The 26,763-nt window shown below is 38.4% G+C and overlaps 1 protein-coding gene across 1 annotated transcript in view; it reads right to left on the bottom strand.

Annotated features, from left to right (window-relative positions):
- The window catches only part of LOC106062800 (uncharacterized), a 43,614-nt gene that overhangs the window by 14,965 nt on the left and 1,886 nt on the right, over positions 1–26,763 (bottom strand). The window contains exons 2-7 of the mRNA XM_056039891.1: positions 23,500–23,721; positions 12,683–12,854; positions 10,520–10,644; positions 10,134–10,325; positions 2,600–2,721; positions 213–323 (exon numbers count right to left, since the gene is read on the bottom strand). Of these exons, the coding sequence (XP_055895866.1) occupies positions 213–323; positions 2,600–2,721; positions 10,134–10,325; positions 10,520–10,644; positions 12,683–12,854; positions 23,500–23,704 (927 nt within the window). The 5' untranslated portion in view covers positions 23,705–23,721. The remainder of the gene's footprint in view (positions 1–212; positions 324–2,599; positions 2,722–10,133; positions 10,326–10,519; positions 10,645–12,682; positions 12,855–23,499; positions 23,722–26,763) is intronic.

Below are 26,763 nucleotides of genomic sequence, written 5' to 3'. Positions count from 1 at the left end.
ATCATTGATTGACACATGCAATGCGTAGTAACGTAATTATCTTCTTTTTGAAAGTAACGTCTGTAATTTATAAGATAAGATAAACATGGAGTTTAGTTACAGCTCCAGACAGAATGAGTATACGTGAACTTAAAGAAGCCTTAGTCCATAGACACTGTTCATTGTGGCACGTTAATAGATGTAAAATATAACAATCATTAACAAATTCTTACTTTGTCAAGTACATCTTGATTAAAACAACGATCCTGAGACGTAGCGTACTTGACCCTCACCCAGTCATAACAAAGATCAGCCACAACGCCTGTTTCTTTTGTAGGCCTACACTATAATAACAAAACAAACAATTGAGACATTAATTTTATTTTTCATAAAACCAAAAACAACAACAATGTATCATTTGGTATTGAATTTTGAAAATAATTTTTGCACTAGCTATTTACAATTAAATTTTCGAGATTCGATCTCTAGCCTCTTGATCAGATTGTTTTTAGTTGTTTTTTTTTAACTCTGCCAGACATTTTTTTTTTTGTAACATTTACTGAGTTGGAAAACTGTAGTCAAACTAAATTTACATTTGTTAGTTTAGACAAATAAGATAATCTTATCTTATCTTAAACTTATCTTACTAACAGAAGCATGTGTGGAATTTTTTTCATAAGTGAAATTATGGTCCTACTTGAACGTATAACAGTACCAATGATTGCATTACAATGTATTATGGTATATTTATATCAGAAGGAAGAGGGAACAACGAGAAAGATGCTGAGATAAGAGGAATAGAGAGAGAGAGAGGGCCTGTCAGACAAAAGGAGTGAAATGTCAAGAGGATAAAGAGAGAAGAACGGAGAGTGGATGTATAGAGGGAGAGACGAAGGAGAGACAGAGAGAGGGAGACAAGGAACTGGAGAGAGGAAGAGACGGAGGGAGAGACAAAGTTAAATGGCATGAGAACTTGTTAAAAGAAAAAAAAGGTAATAATAATAATTATAATAAATAAAAAAAAAATATTTATAGCTTTTATATAGCGCTACTTTCATGCTTATAGCATGCTCAGAGCGCTGTGGTCCAATCTCATTTGTGGACCAGTGGGGGGGGGGGGGGAGGGGTTTTCTAGGAGGAGATTTTCTGTGCTGCATTTAGGGGCTCAGTAAACACATCTCTGTCCGAGTCGGGTATCGAACCTCGAGCCCCCTTCATAGGTAGCCAAGAAAAGTCAAGTTCAAGCGTACTTAGCCTCTAGACCTCGCTTCCCACTAGAAATAGAGGAAGAAAAGGAAAGAATTGGAGCAATAGGAAAACAGAAGTAAAGCGAGAGGTGCAATAGGAAAACAGAAGTAAAGCGAGAGGTGCAATAGGAAAACAGAAGTAAAGCGAGAGATGCAATAGGAAAACAGAAGTAAAGCGAGAGATGCAATAGGAAAACAGAAGTAAAGCGAGAGATGCAATAGGAAAACAGAAGTAAAGCGAGAGATGCAATAGGAAAACAGAAGTAAAGCGAGAGATGCAATAGGAAAACAGAAGTAAAGCGAGAGATGCAATAGGAAAACAGAAGTAAAGCGAGAGATGCAATAGGAAAACAGAAGTAAAGCGAGAGATGCAATAGGAAAACAGAAGTAAAACGAGAGATGCAATAGGAAAACAGAAGTAAAGCGAGAGGTGCAATAGGAAAACAGAAGTAAAGCGAGAGATGCAATAGAAAAAACAGAAGTAAAGCGAGAGATGCAATAGAAAAAACAGAAGTAAAGCGAGAGATGCAATAGAAAAAACAGAAGTAAAGCGAGAGATGCAATAGGAAAACAGAAGTAAAGCGAGAGATGCAATAGAAAAAACAGAAGTAAAGCGAGAGATGCAATAGAAAAAACAGAAGTAAAGCGAGAGATGAAAAAAAAAAAAAAAAGGGATGGAATTCAAAAGGGAGAGAAACAAAGATAAAATGAGAAAATAAAAGGGAGGTAAAGCAAAGAATAAAGAGTTAAGAAGGAAGAGAGAATTATAAAATGTCCAAAATGTATCTTAGTTTTACAAATCTAACTTATTCTAATAAATATACCCCCCATATATATAAATATAATATTTATAATATATGTATAATATATATATATATATATATATATATATATAAATATATATATATATATATTACATATAATAATAATAAAAATATAATACAATACTAATATATGTATTTGTATATATACATATATAATACTCCACTTATAAGGATAATGTACCAATACCATAAGTGTCAATAGTGTAGCGTAGTATATATATATATATATATATATATATTATATTATATTATATTATATATAATGAGTATTTATAATTTGAAATGTAGTTAGAAGATTAGGCCCGCCGACAACAATTTGGGCAATCCTGATTAACAAAATCATTATCGTAATCTTCTAGATTTAGGGCCCAGGTGTGTATCAGTTTAGCTTCACCTTCATAAGCACGCTACACGGCCCTTTCAAACAAAATATTAACACAAAAAGGGAAATAACTTTTAATGTCATTGGCAGTCCTTGTTACTCCCCCAAAAATGTTGAAGGTTATCGCTCTTAGTGACAGTACTGAGACCTCTCTGATGGGCCCTTACCTCGGTCATACTTTTAATCCATCCGCCATGATCTTTATTAAGTTCTTTTAATTTGTCAACACCAAAGACACACCTGACGAAGTCGCCCTCTTGGAACTTTCTTGGGCTTATTTTACATTGACCTGCAATCATAAACAGACATCACAGCAGACGATCGAAGGATAATAGTAATAACAGAATCCTAGGTTTAGATATATTAGAAGTGTTAAGTGAATTAATAAAGTGATTAGTAGCTCAACTAGGAAAGCTCAAGCAAGATCGTCACAATGGTGGGGGGAAAAGGGGGGGCGCGCTTCCTTTACAAGTAGATTGAGAGAACCATTAATGGTAGTGACAACTTCCTAGATCTTATTTCTAGAGGATAGGTTTCAGAAACTGCAATTTAAATGAACAGTGGGGTAGATGGATCTATGGGGCCCTTGGAGCTTGACCTCTACAGGTGCCCCTGCATTTTGACATTCGACATCATGGCATGAGATAATGGCCTAATATTTAATGTAAAAGCACATTTAAGACACTCATTTGGGGAACCGCCTTCAAGTGGGGGCCTGGGGGATTTTAAACTTTTGGACCCTCTTGTCTCACTCTAGCTACACCTATGTAAACAGGTCTCGAGACCATATACATTTCTGACAACGGGTCGCATCACCGCAATCCTATTTTTTTCAGAAAAATAATAATAAACTCTCAATCGTAGAGTCCAACGGAACTGATCATCTGAGGCCGTATTGTGGTCAACAAGGTGCATCATTGACTTAGTGTTGGTCTGGATAGTTGAAGTCAAAAGAGTACGCCCTGATGACAGACTACTGTAAACAAAGACTGTAATGCTGTATGCTGTTAGTTCTTCTTTCAGGCCTTGCGATATATCGGGCAGGTGATGTAAAGGTCATCTGTTTCTGTGGCTCATGGTTAACGAGGGTGCCATGTGGCCAGCACAACGACCAACCGCTTTAACTTTTCCCCAACTAATGTCGGGTACCCATTAGAGCTTGGTGGACTCAGAGGCGCTCAAAGGGTCCCAAAGTTAAAAATGCTAGACTTCACCGGGATTTGAACCCTGGACCTCGGTTCGGAAGATAAACGCTCAGCCACCGCGGCTTCATGCTGTTAGTTATTGGAAACATATTTTAAAAAAACATATATTATGTGATGATATGCGTTTACTAGTGTCGGAGTTGGATCAGTTGAACAGAGGCGTACATAGAAAGGGCGGCGACGTTGAAGGAGTTTAATAGGAAGGAGACCTGGAGGTGAGGAGGCTGTAGGGGCGGGGGAGTTTGGAGAGGTAGGATAGTTACAATAGAATAGGGGTGGGGTGGCCAACCTATGAAGCAAGCGCCAAAAGCTGCGCATTGCACGATGGCAAGTGGCGCCTTACAGCCCTGAGATAATACCAAAAAAAATGTCTAATCAAATCGATCTCTAGAGAGTAGATTCACGGAAATGTAACTCATTAACTACTAAGAAGACAAAAAGATATGCTATATTACAAAGGGCACCAAACCCAGAAAACGAGCAGTAAAGGATGGTGCTTGAGATCTATATTTTTTTTTATTCAGTACTGAAGAGATTTCATTGCCAACAACACATAACACACAACAGTTCACGTTAAAATTGATCATTTTTTTTTAAAAAGGAAACCTCAGAATTTGCGCTATTCAGTTTTAGCTTTATCATCATAGGAATCCATGGGCCATCTTGCCTCTTTTGTGGGCTTTTTTTTTTTTTTTTTATGTTTTTATTTGTAAGTTATCATAATTCACAAGTATTAAATCATAAACAATTGAAAAGTGATTAACCTAAAAATATAATAATAGTAATAGAAATATTATTTAATATCAAAGACATACTACCTAACCAATGAACCCCCTACAAACAGAAAAATGATACAAGTATACTCTACTCCAGAACAATCAACACAATATCAGATATCCCAGACCCCCAACACCCTATTTCTGGAAAACTACATGAGCATTGTACAGGTATATGAAAATCAAACTAGATAATTCTCTACTCTAGAGTCCATTATTTTTCTAAATGTTAATTCCAAGTGATTAGGATCAAACACCTTATTATTATGTAGACATCCAGTGGCGTAACTAAGGGGGGGGGGATGGGGGGGAGAATTTTAAAATCCCCCCGGGCCCCCACCTAGGGGGGGCCCCCAAATGGGTGTCCGAAATTTATTTGTAAATACATAAATTAATATATTTGATTGACAATTAGTGTCAACGGGTGTCTTTTTTTTTATCAACATTTATGGATTAAATTTATCACAAAGACTAAACCTAGATATTTTAAAAATATTTTTGCCGCAGAGATCAGTTTTTACAAATGACACTAGTGTCCTACTTTAAACTTTGTTGCCACGAATAAAACTGCATGATATACAGCGAATTCCAGGTATCTTGTTACCTTTACTAATAATAGATCTAAATGGCGAGTTTTATATGGCTACACTAATTAACCTTGAAGCAAAATTTACAGAATCGAGTATAACTAAAAGTTATTCTTAACAATGCTAAAATAGTCCATTATTCGGGTTTGGCGTCTATAATTTCAGAATTAAACTTCACACTCGAGTTATTACCCCTTTATTCATCTTTCCTCAATCCAATGGAAACTCTCTTTTTATTTACATCTAATGATCTAATCCTTTTGCTTTCGCACAAAACATAAACAAAAAATAATGACGTAATATCATATAATATTAATACATCCTTCCTATTGAAGTTATTATCACACCCTTCCTTTTAAAGTTCTTAATAGTGATATCTACTAGCAGGGCCGGCCCTAGCATTTGCGGGGCCCTATGCGAAACGGATCGCGCGGGGCCTAGTCTGGGTAGGGATAAGCATAATGTCAAAATTATTATTTTTTGAATTAGAAAATAGGCCTACTTTCGTCTTTGCAATAAATTTTTATCAAATGAAAGCTCGCAGCCTCGCAATGCCACTTTTTATTTATTGGCACCCCAAAGCGTCAATTTCGTCTATTCTTCAGGAGATTTGAATAAATTCAAAAAAAGTTCAGGACTTTATCGTATATTTTGCCTTTTCATGAGATTTCCTGGAGGCCCTGAAAAATCAGAAGGTCGCGAAAACCCTGTTATTTTATATACGTTATAATTGTTTAATTTAATAATGTACACTTGGAATTAGCGCGGGGCCTATGAAAGCGCGGCGCCCACTGCGACCGGCACTGTCTACTAGGAACTTTAACAATTCGTCCACTTCTGGTTGTCTTGACTGAACAAGTTCTCTAGACGTTGGTCTATAACTGTCTGTTTCGTTTGTAGCAACAGTTTGCAGTTCATTGTCTTCATCGGTATCATAGTACCCAGAGATGTCTTCATCGAAACTCTTATTTAAAAAGCGTTGATTTCTTCTGTATGTTATTCCATTGTTTGTCTTTATGTTGTAAGATCTGGGTGCTGAATTTTTTTTTATGACAACTGCTTTCTGCCACGTTTGACCTAGACGAACTCTCCAACAGAATAATCTTTAGGTAGTCTTGCTTTTGCATCGTATTTCACTTAGCTTTTCATTTGTCGTTCGTTGAGTAATGTCTCTGCATGTTCAGCTACCAATGGTTTCAATAGTTTATGATCAGTTGGAATGATTCCCTGAGTCTTCTTCTCGTCAGCAGTTGTGATGGTGAATACGGCAGTCCACTTATCGGAGTATTTCTATACTCGAGCATAACGAGATATGGATCTTTCCCACTTTTGTATAATCTGAATCCTTTTGCTTTCGCACAAAACATAAACAACCAACAATGACGTAATGCCACAGAATGGCTTTAGGAAATATAGATCATGTGAAACACAACTAATAGGACTAATTGATGATTTTTCAAAAGGTTTAGATAATAGTGAACAAATAGATGCTATCTTACTAGATTTTTCTAAGGCTTTTGACAAAGTTCACCACCATAGTTTGCTTAAAAAATTAAAATATTTCGGCATTAATGGTCCACTGCATCAGTGGATTAAAGACTTTCTGATAGGGAGAGAACAAACTGTAATAATAAATGGCTCTAAATCAACACCGATAACAGTAAACTCAGGTGTACCTCAAGGAACAGTCTTGGGTCCACTACTATTTTTAATTTACATAAATGATTTACCAAATTGCATTACTTCAGGAACAAAAGTTAGATTATTTGCAGACGATTGCATAATATATAGAACAATAAAAACAACACAAGACACAGATATTTTACAAAGAGAATTAGATGAATTACAGAAATGGGAATCAAATTGGAGCATGTCTTTCCACCCAGAAAAATGTCAGTTGTTAAGAGTAACAAAAAAACTAAAACAAATTAATTCCACTTATCTTATTCATGGCAAACCAGTAACACAGACTAAAAATGCAAAATACCTAGGTGTTATAATAAATGAAAAACTGTCATGGAATCCACATATTGATGAAACTACAAAAAAATCAAACAAAGCATTAGGATATATTAAAAGAAATTTCTATAAATCAAATAAGAACATAAAACTAAAATGTTATTTAACCTTGGTTAGGCCAATAATAGAATATGCATCCTCTGTTTGGGACCCCTCAACTCAAGAAAACATTAAGAAACTAGAACAGACACAAAATAGAGCAGTGCGATTCATAACAAACGAATATTCACATTTGACTAGAGTAACACCTTTAGTAAAATCACTAAATTTAGAAAGCCTTCAGGACAGAAGGCTCAAAAGTAAAGTAGCAATAATACATAAAACACTGAACCATAATCTTCAAATACAAAAACAAAATTTAATAAAATACTCTGAAAGACACAAAGATAAAGGCACATTCCTCATCCCATATGCTAGGACAAATTTGTACAAATACTCCTTCTTCCCTAGTGCTATTAGAGCATGGAATGGGTTGCCTGAGCTAGCCAGGAAAACCAGTGACTTGGCAGAATTTAAGTCATTGGTTAATATGCATGACTAAATGCATGACGCGTAGGACGTAATCATCTTCTTTTTTGAAGTAACGTCTGTATTATATAAGATAAGATAAGAATCTTCTTCATGCAGTGGAAAATTACGAATTTTTTGCCTATCTTGAATTCTGGTCAAAGCTCCTGTGCCCAATTAATATAGTTCGGAAGAAACTACAAAAGTCTGGACTGCATATACGGGAATCTGCTAAAGAAATTAGTACCCTTTCATGCTTTCTGCAAAAAGATGAGAAACTGACAAAAACCCAATCCATCGAAAAAGCAAAAGAAGGTAGTGAATACTATGGATTCCCTGTAATCAAAACAACCATATGAAAGAAAAGACTTGATGGGAAGTTGAGTTCTAATGTAGGACTGTCAATACAATTGCAATTCAAACGTGTTGCGACAGAAGTGCTGGACAGATTTCATATGGAGATGAAGGGCAGATTCCAAAGGCTGGAAAGAAAATGGATACCTTTGGGTTTCTTCTTGAACCAAGACACCTGTTAGAAGACACGCTTGTGACAAACTGTGCTACTTTTCCTGTTTGTATGTTGAAATAAATGGAAAATCGCTTTTTCAATGATGTCATTGATGCACGAGCACTTTTCATCAACAAACAGTAATACAATCACCAATAGACATATTGAGGAAACAGGCTTCATATGGGAATTACGTGTGCTCAGACTTTGCAACCTCCTCCGAATACCGCTAACTCAGACCACTTCCATTACGTCATGAGAGATCATTCTCAAAGCTCAAGCTCATCAAAAAGTATCTCAGGAGCACAATGACGCAAGAAAGGCTTATCATAGTTTTAATGTCACTGAAGTCACAAATACTAGAAAGTATCGATGTAGTTGATGTTATAGATGTCTTTGCTGCACAGAATGCACGACGTGAAGCGATATCAATTTAGATTTGTCACTTGTGCATTATTTAACTAATAAACAACGGTATTATTCATTAAAAGAGTCTTGATGATTACTTTTTGTTACGTTTACTGATATACTGAACCAATTTGATTTGGGGCTTATATATTTTTGCGTAAATTATCTCATGTCATATGTCGAATGTCAAAATGTAAGGGGCCCCAAAAGAGGTCAATCCCCCCGGGCCCCCAAATCCCTAGTTACGCCCCTGTAGACATCAGAGATCTAAACTGTTCCAGCACTATAAAATTTTGAATGTTCTGCCATAGTATACCAAAATTGAATTAACTTATATTTGGTTAACTGTTTGTTAAATGTGTTTGTCATCCAAATAATTTCTCCCTACGTTCTGTGATGTAAAAAAAAAAACAACACCTACAGGAACGTCTTTCCAATAGCATAAAATCTGGCTGAAGACAAAACAAAAACTTAACAATAAAATAATGTTCAGGAGGATTCTACTCGGAAAGGACCAAATATTTCCCCAACTCAAGTATATAGTGGCGAGTTCCCAAAACACGATAACCTTACAACTTGACCTATTGTAATTTAAAAGATGTCAAACAGAACATAACACAAATGAAAAGCAGGAAGTGAGTGTCTGTATTAATGAAGTATAGCCGATGATTGGTACAGTTACTTGAACAGTAACTGTGTTTAAAAGATGTTTAGGTTTTCATTGATATTATACAACTTCTTGTGTAACTACAGAGGCCAATCCTTGATACACAGCTGCGTTCACAGGTTGCGCATCTGTAATCACCAGGCGCCGTTGCATTGTCACCCTTCTTTCTACTACTGTTTTGTACTTGTGTATGGTATCTGCAATCCGGGACCCTTCCTTTATGCTCGCTTGCCATGTGGATCTATCCAGTGCCACTTTTTTCCCAGCTGCTAGTGTCGATTTTGAAGAGCTTCAAGTTTTGTTTGCATACAACAGTATACCTTAAACGTGGACGGCCAGCGGCTCTCCTGCCTTCTGGTAGATCACTATACAGAATGTAGTCGACCTTCTGGCATTCTACGAACGTGGCCAAGCCAGCCAAGGCATCTGCTGCGGGTGTTCTGGCACCCTGCTCTTCGTAGCACTTCCTCATTGGTTATTTTATCTTGCCACCTTATTTTAAAGATCCGCCTTAAGCATCTGAGGTGAAAGATATTTAGCTTTTTTTTCCTGTCACAATCGCTAGATTTCCCCATACCCTTTTAAATGTTTATGATTTGAATAGAAACAGTTCTTCTGGGTGGATAAAACTGACAAATTAAGTCCAAATTACATTCTAAAGTATACTAGGGAAAAAAAGTTTGTGTGACGCATCAGCATTAGAAGTGAAAATATTTGGCTCATGGAAACAAAAGGTTGGTTATACCTGCCATTGTACCTGTCAAAGGATGTAATTCAGGTTTCACTGGTTTAACGTTAAGTTTAAAGAGGAAGGCCCTAGATGGGAGGATTAGGCAGGGGAGGAGTCTGGAGGGGTAGGAGAGTACGTGTCACGGGCTGTAGTTTAGGCTTCATTGGTTTAACATTACGGATTACATTGACACCTTTGTTTCTTTAAGTAAAAAACTCTGTCTATTTACGACAAATGTAACGGCTAGTATTACAAGAACTAAACATAAGATTTAAATTTGAAACATAAACTTACCAAAGACAGGCAAGTGATTTCTATAATAATATCCACCAGGTGCTGCCTCGACACATTTCAGGTCAACTTGACCACAGTAGCCAAGTCTGTATTCATTACAGGAGCCACTCGACCACGTGACTTCAACGATGGAATGAAAACATGACTTATAATCTTTTAGGTTTTGAAGCAAACCTGTCTGTCCAGGGCCACCTAATCAGAGAAAGAGCACCCTAAAGCCGATTACACTTACAGAAACTTAAACTCAAAAAGTAGCTCTAACGTAATATTTATTTTTTTTTAAATTTTTTTTTTTTTACTAATGAAATGTTAGTCAAACTTAATTGATGAGCCAATAAACTTACTAAAGAAATCTATCGCTGGATATGTGATACTAAACTACTTACCGTCTTGATCACCCCAAGTCCAATGCTTGCCTCGAATCACCTTTGCGTTTGGAAATATTCCCATTGCTTTGATCTTTTCTCTCTGACTAATGGCTCTTGCATTTACTTTGACAATACCAATTTTACTGCAGAGAAATCAACAAAATAGAACGGGTAATTTCATGTAGACATACATTTGCTTTACACTACCAGGTAATTGATTTCTTGTGTTTCGCATATTTTAACTTAATATAATATGGAATAATAATTCGTTTCTTTTAATAAATAGGCAGACATTATAAAATACAAATTTAATATTTTTTGAATTCCTTTCTTATATATATTGTGTTTAATCTATTACTATTTTACGAAGAAAAAAAAAAGACTTAAGTACAATATGTGTGATGAAATCTTGGTATACTATAAATACATATTGCGGAGCACAATATGCATGCGAATCTTGGGCGCTGACAGCAGATCTCGAGAAGTTCTTAGCAATGGGAAAAAAGATGTTACAGAAACATCTTAGGTGTCACTTACAAAGACCGCATCACGAATGTAGAGATAAAAAAACAGAATTAATACAGCAATTGGACCCCACGATGACCTGCTGACCACTGTCAAAAAAACGTAAACTCAAACTCTAAGGACACATCACAAGGTCCTCATGGCTCGCAAAGACCTTCATTCAGGGGACAGTACCAGGAAGAAGATGCGAAAATGAAGACAAGAGAAAGTGATGGGAAGACAACATCAAAGAATGACCAGGCATGTCAGTGAATGAAATTCTATCCAAGGCAAAGGACAGAGAGGAATGGAGAAAGACTGTTGACAGATCTTGTGTTGCGTCTCAACTGTCGAACAGACTAAGGAATAGAAGAAAGTGAAGTTGAATATAATGGACACTTGCTAGGCCCCTATTCTAATTTTTTGTTACAGTAGTAGCTATTACTATTAAATAGTTCAAATCATTATATCAACATTCATTATACACAAGCATAGAAAGCAACTCAAATGCACTAGACGCGAGTGGGTTAATTAAAGTCACTTCAATCAAACGATACACTAAATATGTTAACCCTTTAAGTCCTACACCTTGACAAGCCAGTGACAAGAGCCATGACTGATAGTGAAATGCTAAATGTAAATTGCGGGCCCCTGCTAGGTGCGGGGCTAAATTTGGACCAATCGGTAAATTCAGCCTATAGCCGGCCCTGATTATAATGGCCTACCATTCAAATGGCTTCTTTACGTTACAAAGACGATGTCAGTTGTTTCAAAATGTGAAGAAAAAAAAACATCGTTTTTTAAATGGGCAACTTTTCAACAAACTTATATTTGGCGCCTCTGTATGTTAGATACTCGAATGGAACCAAGAATTTGATCTCTAAGTAAGACTAAGTAGGATGGATGCCTTGTGGCGGTAGCGGCCTATGGGGTGGCTAGTGGGGCAACCGCCCCAGGCCCCGCGCATGAGGGGGGCGCCGCGATCAGAAATTTTATTGTCACAAACTTAATAACTACATATTTTTCTAACAAAATCCGATTGGACGTCATTGTTTATATACAAAATAAACTCTTTGGATTTATTGCTAGCGCCTAAAGTGTTTTATAGGCAAGTGTGCATATATATCATGCGGACATGGGAGTATTTTTTTATTTACTTTTTAAAATTGAAAGAAAAATCTTTTATGCAGAACAATAACAATACAGTATATTTGAGCATATAATCCACATAAGCGGCCAACAGTACCTACGTAATGTTATGTTTTGTAACAAAAATAAGGCCCACATTTGTTATTGTTATTCTTACAGCGATAGAGACGGATTAGCCCGTTAGCGTGATGTGATACAGTATAAATAGTCTATCCTTACGGCTCAGGGCCCTGCACAAGACACCCACCCAGGGCCCCGCGCACTGCTTAGGCCGCCCCTGCCTTGTGGTTTGGTATGCGCTCTGGACTGTCGTTCGGTTGTCTCGATGGTCCTGGTTCACACCCTGCCCGTTGTCATTCCCTATCATCCTGCAAAAGATTGGTCTACGATGTAATTATCTTATCATACTACGTGATATGGCGTTTGCTATTGTATTTAAATGCATTTTCCTATATAAATAAAATTGCTACAACACAGTAACCATTCTAAGCTTATAACACGGCAGGTGACTGGAACATGCATACGTACTTCGTATCTGTATAAAAGTCATAGCGCACAAAAGGATGTGACGTGTCGTGTTGGTCTTGGTTGTAGCAGGCAGAACAGAGATCGAAGTCTGGACACACAGCACACTTCCAACGCAGTCCTTTGATTGGCATCTCACGACATTCATCGCAAGTCACAGAGAAATGTTGAATGTCTAGACAAAACATTGAAATGTACAAATAAATACAAATATCTAGTTTAGGGTTAGGGTAAGTGTCACATCATTATTTTTAGTTATCGTGAATGTATTAGTTGAGAAGCACGAAGTCAACAGTATATTTGTGTATCACGTGAGAGACAAGAATCCACAGTTGAATTGTGGGGTGTTTTAATCACATGGTCAGGAAGTATTGGCCATGTTCTTAATCTGTAAGGATGCCTAACGTAGCTGATTCAGTGATTTAATATCAATGGACCTCATTCACCAATCGTAAACAAACAACATTTAGCCACGTGGTGCTTTATCTCTTCTATATAATTTACGATCTCATGTTTAATTCATGATGGTTGTCACGTGACAGTTTTTTTTCCATTGTTTTATCAATAAGATCACGTGACTAAATGTTGTTTGTTTACGATTGCTGAATGAGGTCCATTGTGTACTTAGACTATTTCATTGTACTTGTGTAGTATAATACGTGTCTTTTTATGGCTGGAGTTGCCAGTGTATCTTATTTTATGGATAATAAAAGAAATATCTGCTGCTAGGAGACTTTGTGATCAATAGTAATGTTTGTTGTGCCGTGCTGAATGAAGTAGACTTACGAGATAAAAAGTAGTCCACCAGCTCAGGTGAAACAAGACATCTTCAATTACATCAATACACACAAGTAAATGTCACATAATAGTAGTGACAGTAAGGGTTAAAGCTATAAAATGCCTATTTCCTGTTTTCCTCATTGTACTAAACCATGGACATAGAGATGCTCAATGCAAAAGGATACGTTGATGACAATTAAATGACAAATTTTAAAACTAATTTTCTAAATCATTTCTATAACTTGTATTTCGTGCTATATCATTCTCAGGGGCGTTATATTTGTATGGGCCTGTAGGTGAAATGAGTATCAAGGTGTTTGTTTCTATGGTGACGGTGGGAAGAGGTTAGCGATTGGTTGTGAATGCTGCTAGAAAACTGGCATTGACATTACGGTCTTAAGCAGGACTCCATATCGCCAGACAGAAAAGACGTGTTATTGTAGTGAGCTAGATTTGTTCAAAATACATTTTTATATTATTACTACTAGATTGATTTCATTGTATCTCTAAGTTGAATTCGTTTATATTGTAATAAAAGTTATATTTAGTTTTGCTCACAAAAGAAGTTATTCAAGTTAAAGTTTTACAAGTAAAAGTATAATAAGCTTTCAGCGTTTTAGTTGTGCGAGCGCCCTCCCCCACATCTCCCAAAAGTGTATGTAATTTATATTTGCATAAGAACAGCCACCTGTCAAAGATACAAAAAAACTAAATATATAATGTAAATGAAGTTGACGAACGTTATTACATAGAGACCATAATGTTTGAAGTGTTTTGATAATTACTTTGCCTCCCCTTATCGCTTCGGTGAACGGGGTCCCACCCGCCTACCTCTAGGTACGCCACTGATAAGAATGGGTGCAAGACCACGTGATTCTATCCCAAAACAGACTGACTAGGATAGTAAGAGGCCAAACATTTCGTACACAAATAAGCTTCGTAAAAACATGTAGTAAAGCATAATTGCATTTACAAGTCCATAGTCTGTCACCTTTTTTTTCCCTTGATGACAAAAGTGGTTCTCATGGTCCAAAAAGACGAATGATTGTAAAGAATAAGGTTTGTACAAAGCTAATATCAACTCTCTCTGTCTGTCTGGTAAAAAGTTTGTACACGTTATTTCTCCCATATTTTTATTCTCAGATCAAGTTGAAACATAGCACAATTTTTCATTGACATAAACAGGACATGAATCAATACAAGAAAAAATTAACCAATTAGACAAATAATTACTTATAGTTTGTTACTTTGCTCCATAGCAACAAGGAAAACTACATACTTCAGTATTCACAGATATGGTTACATTTGTAGGGTTTAGTCCGCTTAAATAATTGTTAACGCTATTTGTCCCTCGCGCATTCTCCGATCAAGTTGATACTTAAAACAATTATCTATTGTACCTAACAAAACATGAACCAATAAACATAAATACTCAATTAGTCAATTTTATTTTTATTTTTAATTGGAAGATTCCTGATGACGTGCGTCCTACAGCAGACAACTAGATGAGAGGAAATGTATCTCATAGGTTAATGAAAACAAAACCTAACCCTAACTTAAACAAGACATGAAGTCACAATAGAGTAATATTTCTTTTGGCTCGTCAGGTTTGGTTCAAATTGTAAAGACATACATCATAGTGAGGGAGACAAGCGAGATTTACACTTCTTGAAAAATTGACAGAGTGAATACCCTTCGGGCTGTGTAAAGAAATTACTTATACTAAGTCACTTTAAAAAAAATCTGGGACTATAAAAAAAATATTGAAGCCATGAGCAATGGTGTGATAGATTCGTTAATGCCATGTACCATATGGATTTCCGACACGCATATCATGAGAACTATTCTATACTATTAACAATTTCTCTGATCAGCCTGCAAACTCTACTGGGGTTTAAAATACAATTAAAAAAAAGGGAATAGGTCACCTGTTTCAGTAACGAGGGTCTTAACTGCCATTACTTTTCCCCAACTAATGTCAGGTATCCTATAGAGTTAAATGAACTCAGGGGCGTCCTAAAACGTACACCGAAATTTAGATTGGGTTACTCATGAAACTCTGCTAATGAGAAAACCACTTTGAGAGCATCATATAAATTTAAATTTGCAAAATTACCCCAATAGTTAATATAATATTGTTATGACTCTACATTGCACGTTGTCATTAGGTGTGAGACTGCGCACCATGAGACACAGGACAGAGACATGAAATAAGAGAAGAAGTCAAGATGGCCGATGATTAGAGATGAAAACGACGCTTGTGCTGTGATTCTAGATCTAGTTCCCTATTTAGTTATTAAACATTCTATTTTGTTATTTTATAATCCTTTCGTTGAGGTTATTTGGCTAAGTTATAGCAATTGGTGTCAGATAGTGGGATCCTCAACGAAAGGGGAGAGGATGGTCTAGATCTATGTATGGGACATCGAACGAGTCCATTTTCGGGTAAATCAACATAAGTTTTGTTTTTAGTTGATCAACGTTTTAATACTAGATGGCGTCTAAGAAAACACTTAGTCAACTGTCACTACAGGAACTTAGGCAGGAACTCAGAGGTAGAGAGCTGAAGGTGAGCGGCAACAAGGAGGCACTTATGGAGCGTCTTAGGCAAAGCATGATAGAGGAAGAACAGGACCCGGAGACCTATGAGTTTGAAATAGAACCGACTATGATGGAGCTTTGGAACATGATACAAGAACAAGGCAAAACAAATACTGACATAGGAAACTCAATGAAAGAAGACATGAAATCATTAAAGGATGAACTTAAAAAAGAAATGGGTAATGAACTGATCTCTATAAAATCATTTGTGACTGAGTTGAAGAAGGATATAGATGACTCCAAACAACAATTAAGAAATGATGTAACTGAGCTAAGGTCCCAAATGGTAGAGGATTTCAATTCTAAAATGCAACTACTACGTAGTGAAATGAAGGCGGAGCTGGAAAAGAAACAAGATGCTGGGGCCACTGTGAATGAAATGGCTGGGAAGACTAAACCGCCGGTGTTTGACGGTTCTGTTTCTTGGTCGGTGTACCGATTGCAGTTTGAAGCGGCGGCCAAAGTAAACAGATGGAATACAAAGGCAGAGAAAGCAACTGGTCTGGTGTTGGCACTCAGAGGCAAGGCAGCCGAATTGTTACAGACCATGAAGGACCAGACGGACTTCGATGCCATGGTCAAAACAATGGAACTGCGATACGGCGACGAACACTTACAGGAAGTGTTTAGAATACAATTGAAAAGTCGACAGCAGAAGTGTGGAGAGACACTACAGGAATTAGCGGCGGACATTGAGCGTCTTGCCCGTCTGGCTTATCCATTGGCAACACCAGAATTTGTGGATGTTATAGTTACAGATGCCTTCATAGATGGAGTGCGAGATGCGGAACTAAAGAAAGCCATCCGAATCAGTGGAAAACGGAAAGTAAGTGAAGCTCTTATCTATGCTCTGTCCTACGAGGCGGCCAGAGATTCAGCGAAGGCCACTTATTACAGCCGGACGATAGATGCTCGGGAGGAGGATCCTACACAGCTGGTACGAAGACTGGTTGGGGAGGCTATAGACGAAAGACGACCCCAGGAGGAGGATGTAGCACGGCTTGTCAGAAGGGTGGTGGAAGAGACTAGAGACGAACGGCGACCCTATATCAGACATAACAGAACACCCTTTCGCTGCTGGAATTGCAACAACCCTGGTCACATGCAAAGGGATTGCACCAGAGTGTTTCGGGGCCGTGAACGCCAAACACAAGGAAGGCAGAACGGCAACCGGGAAAACTAAAGTCTGCCGGTTTCAAGGAGCGGAGACAGGCAGCACGGTATACAGAGGCTCCAAAAATGGTTATTTCTGTCACAGTGTTGGGAAGAAATAGAAGTTTAAAGGTACAAGGAAAGATCGGCAGCGGGTGTCGTGCTTTTCTTTTGGATACTGGAGCATCTCGGTCGATAATTCGACCCGATTATATTGGAGATCAGGAATTGATACGAACGAACGGTTATACACTGAAAACAGCCAGCGGTGAACTAATACCAGTGTTAGGACAGGTTAGACTAAACTTCGAAATTCAAACCCAACCATTCAGTCATGATTTCCTGGTCGCTAATGTGACCGACGAGTGTATCCTTGGTTTGGATTTTATGCAAGCATTCGGGCTGTCTTTAAACATGGCAAATGGTACTATACAATATGCTAACATGGAGATTCCACTACTCGAGGAAGATACCGGAGAAGGTCTAGTGAGAAGAATTTTGTTAGTAGAAGATACGACCATACCAGCACAATCGGAATGTATAATTTGGGGAAAGATTGAAGGAAGTTGCGAAACTATCCGCACGAAACTCGTAGAAACAGCGAGAGGAATAGAGAATAGGCTGGCTGTAGGAAAGACGTTAGTGGTCAGTGTTGATGATAGAAAGGTCCCCGTGAGGGTCATGAATCTTTACTCGCAGGAAAGAAAGCTACGAGCGGGTAGTGTCATAGCGGACTGTTACTCCGTGGATCTGATCACACAATGTCTGGAGGCAGAGGTATCGACAAACACGGCACCGAAGGAAAATTCACAGATACCCAAACTTCTTATCAAGACGAAAGAAAGTCTTTCGATGGAAGAATATAACAAGGCTGAGGAATTAATTTTGGAATTTATGGACATTATTCCCAATGACGAGAATGACTGCGGGATTACAAACCTTGTGCAGCACCGTATTGATACAGGAAATGCCAGACCCATTCGACAACCACCACGTCGTCTACCGCTGGCCAAACAGCAAGAAGCAATCGATATGCTGGAAAGTATGAAACAACAAGGGGTCATCGAGCCATCCAACAGCCCGTGGTGTTCACCAGTTGTGTTGGTTAAAAAGAAAGATGGGACTTTGCGGTTTTGTGTAGATTACCGGGCATTGAATAATGTCACTCAGAAAGACAGTTATCCTCTTCCCCGTATTGATGACACACTGGACACACTTGCCGGATCAAAAATCTTTTCGACTCTAGACCTCAAAAGCGGATATTGGCAGGTAGCGATGCACCCAAAGGATAAAGAAAAGACGGCCTTTTCAGCTGGAAGTGGCCTATGGCAATTTAAGGTGATGCCATTTGGCCTATGCAATGCACCAGCCACTTTTGAGAGATTGATGGAGCAAGTCTTGAGAGGTCTTAACTGGAATACTTGTCTGGTATATCTTGATGACATTATCGTACTTGGGAGTACATTTGATGAACATTTGAACAATTTGAGAGAAGTGTTTCAAAGGATTCGAAGTGCGGGCATGAAGATCAACCCCAAGAAGTGTGACCTATTCAAGAAGGAAGTGAAATATTTGGGCCATGTCGTATCAAGCGAAGGTATAAGCACGGATCCAGACAAAAGTGAAGCGATTAGGCAATGGCCTGTCCCTGAAAGTGTACAGGAACTGAAAAGTTTTCTGGGCCTTTGTACTTATTACCGACGCTTTGTTCCAGGCTTCTCTAGGATTGCAGGAGTTCTTCACCAACTGACAGAACAGAAAAAGCGGTTTACATGGTCAATAGAATGCCAGGAGGCGTTTGAAAAGTTAAAAGAGGCTCTCCTTTCGTCGCCGATGTTAGCATACCCACTGGCGGGTACACCATTCATTCTAGATACAGACGCAAGCGGTACGGGGATCGGTGCTGTGCTATCGCAGTGCATTGATGGAAACGAAAAGGTCGTAGCTTACTTTAGTAGAAGGTTGTCAAAGTCTGAAATGAATTATTGTGTTACGAGACGTGAATTGTTGGCTGTAGTTGATTCAATTAAACATTTTCATAAATATCTCTATGGACAAAGGTTTAAACTGAGGACTGACCACGCAGCCTTGAAATGGCTACTATCTTTCAAGAATCCAGAGGGACAGGTGGCGAGATGGGTTGAACGGTTGCAGAGTTATGAATTTGAGACTGAACACAGGAAGGGACTGATTCACCAGAATGCTGATGCATTGTCTCGAAGACCATGCAAAATGGAGTGCAGGTACTGCGTGAAGGCAGAAGAAAAAGAAATTGAGTGTTGTCGTCTAGGAGTAGATGTTACCGGATCCTGGTCAGATGAAAAGATTAGAGAGGACCAGTTGGAAGATAATGATCTGGCTCCCATTCTGCTATGGAAGGAGAATGGACAACGGCCCGAGTGGCAGCACATCTCTGAAAAAGGGGCTGCCACGAAAGCGTACTGGGCGCAATGGGACTCAATAACCATCATTAATGGTGTCCTAAGAAGGGTCTGGGAATCCGTTGACGGCACATCGAGGCGTTTTCAGCTTATATTACCAAAAAGCAGAGTGTCTGAGGTGCTGCAGGAAATTCACAATGGTACCAGTGGGTCTCATTTGGGTGTTAATAAGACCCTCGATAAGGTTCGCCGGAAATTCTACTGGTTCAGATACAGAGAGGATATAGAGGAATGGTGCCGGGGATGCAACGTCTGTACAGCCGCAAAGGGCCCTCCACGCAAAACAAGGGGACAAATGCAACAATACATGGTTGGAGTTCCGTTTGAAAGGATTGCAATTGATGTGGCAGGGCCATTTCCTGAAACTAGACGAGGAAATAAGTACATATTGGTAACTATTGATTACTTCACTAAATGGCCGGAGGCGTATGCAATACCGAACCAAGAAGCAACAACGGTAGCAGAAACGCTTGTTGAGAACTGGATCAGTCGATTTGGTGTCCCTATGGAGCTACACTCCGATCAAGGCAGGAACTTTGAATCTAGAGTATTTCAGGAAATGTGCCGGGTGCTTGGCATCAATAAAACTCGCACTACACCACTACACCCGCAGTCAGATGGAATGGTAGAGCGGTTCAATCGTACCTTAGAACAATACTTGTCGAAGGTCACCGATGATCGACAGGACAACTGGGATGCATACATTCCAGTGTTCCTGATGTCCTACAGGAGTTCCATCCATTGCTCTACTACATATACCCCTGCAAAGATGTTGTTCGGCCGGGAACTTCGTTTACCAAGTGATCTGCTATTTGGACTTCCGAGAGAGACACCAGTCCTTGCTACTGAGTATGTCAACGATCTTAGACGGCGTCTGGAGGAAACCCATGCTCTGGCTCGTGGGACAATGAAGAATAACTGCGATCTAATGAAGACTAGATACGATAGACGTGCAAATACCTCGGGGTTTCAGGAAAACGATCTGGTATGGCTATATAACCCCCAGAGAAGAAAAGGTAGATCCCCAAAACTCCAAAGAGACTGGGAAGGTCCCTTTCGTGTCGTTAAAAGGATCAACGATGTGGTCTACCGAATTCAGAAGACTCCACGGTCTAGCTTCAAGGTTGTTCACGTGGATCGGCTTCATCGTTATCATGGCGGGGCAAACTTTGTTCGAGACGAACAGTTTTAAGGAGGGGGCAGTGTTATGACTCTACATTGCACGTTGTCATTAGGTGTGAGACTGCGCACCATGAGACACAGGACAGAGACATGAAATAAGAGAAGAAGTCAAGATGGCCGATGATTAGAGATGAAAACGACGCTTGTGCTGTGATTCTAGATCTAGTTCCCTATTTAGTTATTAAACATTCTATTTTGTTATTTTATAATCCTTTCGTTGAGGTTATTTGGCTAAGTTATAGCAATATTGATAACTTAAATGAAATTCAAAATTATAATTTCCAAAACATATCGCGGGTCGGTAACAACCTTTCCGAGGGCCGGAGTTGGCCATCGGGTCGTAGTTTGTTAATCACTGTTTTATACCATATATCTAGATTTAATATTCTAGTCAAGACTACTGTCTTTCAATTTAGCCATGTCTGGAACTGTGTCACTAAACTAGATTTATACACATGGAACTGTATCACTAAACTAGATGTATACACGGAACTGTATCACTAAACTAGATTTATACATTGGACTGTATCACTAAACTAGATTTATACATGGGACTGTATCACTAAACTAGATTTATACATGGGACTGTATCACTAAACTAGATTTATAAATGGGACTGTATCACTAAACTAGATTTATACATGGGACTGTATCACTAAACTAGATTTATACATGGGACTGTATCACTAAACTAGATTTATACATGGGACTGTATCACTAAAGTAGATTTATACATGGGACTGTATCACTAAACTAGATTTATACATGAAACTGTATCACTAAACTAGATTTATACATGGAACTGTATCACTAAACTAGATTTATACATGAAACTATATCACTAAACTAGATTTATACAATCACTAAACTAGATTTATACATGGAACTGTATCACTAAACTAGATTTATACATGTGCGTAATCAAGATTTTGTTTCGGAAAAAAAAAAGTGGGGTGGAAAGTTAAAAATGTTGTTTTTGTTATTTTACTTATCATTCATTAGTTATAAAGAACAAAATGATCGTCATTAGCGTCATAAAGAATGGTCTAAAAAAAGCATGTTTATGTTTTATTTTGTTCCTTATGAAGGCCGATTTGATGCATTGTGGGACAACGCTTTCAAGATGGAAGACTTTGAACTGCGCCAGGGGCAGGACTCGGCAGTTTGGGTATCACTGGCTTAAGTGGCACACGTCATTATTTTCTGCACTGACAACAGAAAGACTGCCCTGTTACATTCTGACACCTCGTTGTGTTGCATTGTTGCGATCACAGCCAGGCGAACTATAGCACAGAGAAAGCAAGAGAGGGCAATTGAATAGTGACATAGTCAGTCAACACTAAAAAAAAAAACAACGACTATCAACACCATGGCATGTACAACGGTTATCGCCCCTATGACATAGCACGACGATTAAACTAAGTATTCAGTTATGATGACCTATATACAACTAACTGTAACCTGCTGCTGGGGGGGGGGGGAATTCAGCAGATGAAGAGCCTTTAAATAAAAACGAATTAAAAGGTATTTAGAACAGGAAAGAACACTATGCACATACCATGAACGTCAGGGAAGCAACCATAGCGTGAAAGGGACATTGAAAAAATTTGTTAATTACACATACCCCCCAAGGGCCTTGTTACGATCATCGACTGATATATTATATATTGGCCTCCTTCAGTCGTAGAACGACTATGGTTCATCTCGAACACTTTTTCATATGGCTGTGGAGCCCTATTTGGAGAGACACTCCCGGCCACATATATTGCAGGTCAATGTGACTTTCGCTTTGGTGCTGGAGGAGCTGACAGTTTTCCGTGTGGCAAGAATCGAGGCCCACGCTTTCTCGCTGTCCATAGCTTTCTTGGTCACCGTCTCTCTCCAACTAGTGTGGTCTGGGGCTATATCTTCCCAATGGTCAGTATCAATTTTCAATGATTTTAAATCCCGTTTTATCACATCCACGTAACGGAGATGGGGGGCGACCAGTTTTCCTTGAGCCAGACTGCTAGGATACTTAAAAAGATGCTACATCTATTGGAATAGTTGTTTTTTTATATACCGGTATGAACCGAGAGGTACAGAACAACTCGAGTTGTTTTTCGTCATACACTTCTTTGAACCCGTACCATGCGTCCATTTGCTACGCCACTGTCTAAACATAATACAAATGACAATCGCCCCTCTCTTTCCAATCAGATGCGGGCGTCTTCGGCCACCATTATTAATTTCAGTGGCGTAGCTAGGATGGGGGGAGGAGGATATCGAGGACGTCGATACACTAGAACACATTCTTTATGAATGCCGAGTTCTGCATGAAAGACAACCGGGACAAGGATTTGATAGAGAGAGAATTGGAGCACTTCCGACTTTAGGGCTGCCCTTGTACAGGGACAAGGCGACCTTAAAAATCACTGCTCGCTAAGGGAGTAATTCTCAGCATGGTTCGCTACCAATGTGGTTTCTCATTTGGAGAGGGGAGAATTAGAAAATCCCCAGGGCCCCCAAATAAGTGTTTTTTACATTAAATATTAAATATTACGAAAAATCCAGGGGCCCCCATAGAGGTCAAGCCCCCCCCCGTGACCCCTAATGATGGCAATTTCTTAGCTACGCCCCTGCCTGCTTTCATTTCCAAACATAGATTTCGTTTCAAAGGCCTACCTGATTGAGCTGAATCGAAAACGCGGAGATCAAAGGCGTTGTCCAGACCAATTCTATAGACATGTTCAGATCCGTTGTCCCACAGCACAGTGGCTCGTTGGTGACCATCGTGGACTTCTATCACTGTGCCGACGTGACCTTCACCTCCATCATCGTTTCCGTAGACCCAGTTGGGACCTCTGACCACACGTAGACCAGCTGACATCCTTCTGTGAGCTTCAGCTGAAACAAATGTTTAAATAAGGAAAATATTCATTTACAGCGTGAGTAAAAAGTCTGTTCACCCATATGTTCAGCAGAATCTAAATATCGTACGAGTCTGAAATGGATTAACCTTCCCCTCTTCCGACATTAGCTTTAACGTTAATGAAGAGACGGTGTCAGAGCCTAGTCAGAGCCTAGTCAGAGCCTAGTCAGAGGGCGATAACACCCGCCCCTAATGAAGTTCATTTTCATTTTCTGTAAAGCACTTTTCACTATTTTTTTTTTAATTTTGAAGGAGCATTCGAAACCTGTAAAACTATTGTAAAATATTTACAAAGCTAAATGATTCTTTGAAATACTATTACTTTGGACAAAAAAAAAATCATTTCTTGAAATTTCTTTGCAAATAGGCCGACCCGATAGATTTACGACGGGGGCCACCTTTGAGTTTGTTTGATAACACAAACTCTCTTTGTAATCTTGTTAAAACTACACTACTTATTATTTTTTAGCGGCCTCCGAAAGGGGAATAGATGCTGTTAGTTTGTGTGGTCTGTCTGTCCGTCCGTCCCGTTTAGATCTCGTAAACTAGAAAAAATAGTGAAAATACGACATCATAATATTTTAGAGTAGACCATTCAAAGTTCTGATGCAACAGTTACTTTTTTCTTTTCTGAAAGCGAAAAATTTAATTTTTAAAACCAGTTTTTTTTGTTCATAAAAATAGGCTTCACCATTTTTACAAGTATTTACTATTATAATAACAAACACGTGAGGCTCTTTAGTAAGGGAGATATTCATCCACCATATTTACAACACATATATACAAACGATTTTAGATTTTTTTTTTTTTTTACAACTGTATCTCTACTTACTACGTTAACTTAGTTCTGTCATACTAACTACTACATTTACAGAAAAAAAAGATGTTTACTTTTTTTAAAAGAGACAAAATCTATTTTGCTTGTTTTATGTCTGTGCTCTAACTAGATATCTGTTAAAATCCCGAAACTCATAAATATCGATCACTGGCAATAGATCGAACCCAAAATGTCGAGGAGAGAGTCAGAAAATGATAATATTCTAAGTACATTTGAGCGATGTATTTTTTCCCATGGTGGTTTGTGTGTGTGTGTGTGGGGGGGGGGGGATAAGGAGGCGATGCTAATTCAATACCTGAAGTCGATGCTGAGATTTGTAGTTTCAATCTTGTTACACAGTTAACTTGTTTCCCTATTTGAGGACTACTAATCGACACAAAAATGAACACCTGGCGATGTAAATATAAATCCGTCGATTTTTTTTTTGTTTGTTTTGCTAGGACTATAGGACTAATATTAAAGTAGTCTTAATCTCCCACGAGTCTAAGGAGGTCAAAGTTCATTTTAAATCAATAAATGTTTTCATACTAGCTGTCAAGCCCGTTCAAATTACGACTAAATAACGACATTCCTTATAATAGGAACTAGATCTATTTTATTGTAAATGGTGTAATCTAGTACCATAATTAACGGCAATATAGACAGTGTATCCGCTCAGGGACTTAACCTCAAATTGGAACCTTCACAAACTGAAGAAATATAAAAAAAAAGAATATACTCAAGAAATATTAAAATTTGGAAAAGCGTTTTTCAAACTAGGAGTCAAGTGACAAGGGGAGGGAATGTGAGGAAATTCAGTTACCCTAGCACAACAAAAATATACCCATTTTAGTTATACATGCTTATTGGAATATTAACCAAGTTCAAGGAATTTATTATCCATGTTTTACTATTAATCAAGATTCATCGATTCATCTTTTAAGTAGGAGTTTTTTAAATGTATAATTTTTTTCCCCTTTTTTTGAGAGGCTATTGCCAAAATAATTGTTGTTTTATTATTACAGAAGAATTTCAAAAGTACCTTTGTATTACTGATTATTGCCCTCTAGACGCTTTTCTTATTATGACATTATTTGACCTGCGCGTGGTAGACATAAAGCTAAAAAAAAAACGCTTGGCTTTTAGCGTGCCCCGACCCCCTTCCTGCCTGGGTAGGGGTAACATGTAGCCAATCTAAGAAAGAACCTTTCTCCTGTCAGTGCTAACAGTTCCGTCACAGGCCAAGAGTCAGACTTAGCTGTCAGGTTATAAAAAATGATCTAAGAAAGATTACTTTCAAAAAAAGAAATTTTGTAAATTAGGATTCCAAATCCTAAATCAGTTTCCCAAAGACTAATTTTTAAAATAGTAAAATCATTGAAATATCACCCAGTTCTATCGCCCAGGTCTATCGCAGAGTTCTATCCCCCAGTTCTATCACTCATTTCTAGATTTTTTCCCCTTCCATTATAGAAATATGTATAAAGAGTGCCGGAAGGTGGAACCTTAAAGCGGATTTCAAAAACGGCTCTAACGATTTTCCTAGAAATTTAACAGTTGACGTATATTGCTGAGAAAAGAATTACTAGCGCGTAGGCCACACGGGGGAAACTCTTGTTTGACCGTTATCATTTTTCAAAGTAAAAAAAAAATATGTTTATTTGGCCAGAGAATTATATCTAGATCTAGATCAGGGGTTCTCAACCTGTGGGTCGCGACCCCCTTAGGGATCGATTGACGATTTGCCAGGGGTCGCCTAAGACCATCGAAAATATGGATTGTTATTGTCTTTTCTTCTATTGCTGTATATGTGTGTTGAGGGGGGGTCGGGGCGGAGTGGGAGAATGTAAAAAGGGGTCGCCGAGCTTAAAAGGTTGAGAACAGCTGATCTAGATCTAACATCGGTTTTGAAAGGACTATAGCGTTCTTGAAAGGGTTAACATTTTCGGAAATTTCCGGAAGTAAGGCATTATTGATTGAATAGTTTCATAAATTAATGTTCAGGAAAAATTTGCGCATCCTCTTCTAAGTCTAGAGCTCTAGAGGCAAAGCACTGGATTATTCTAAAGTGTATTAGATCTATACATTCGCTTAACCAGGATTCTTTCTCTGGGGCAAAAAAAAAAAGGGAGGGGGGGTAGTAGGGCGTTGTAAAAATGCTGCATTGATTTTTAATCTAATATTCATTAATTTTTAAGAG

Source organism: Biomphalaria glabrata, chromosome 9 (genome assembly GCF_947242115.1).
Source record: "Biomphalaria glabrata chromosome 9, xgBioGlab47.1, whole genome shotgun sequence".
NCBI lineage: Eukaryota > Metazoa > Mollusca > Gastropoda > Planorbidae > Biomphalaria > Biomphalaria glabrata.
This window is presented reverse-complemented; position numbering and strand designations above follow the sequence as displayed.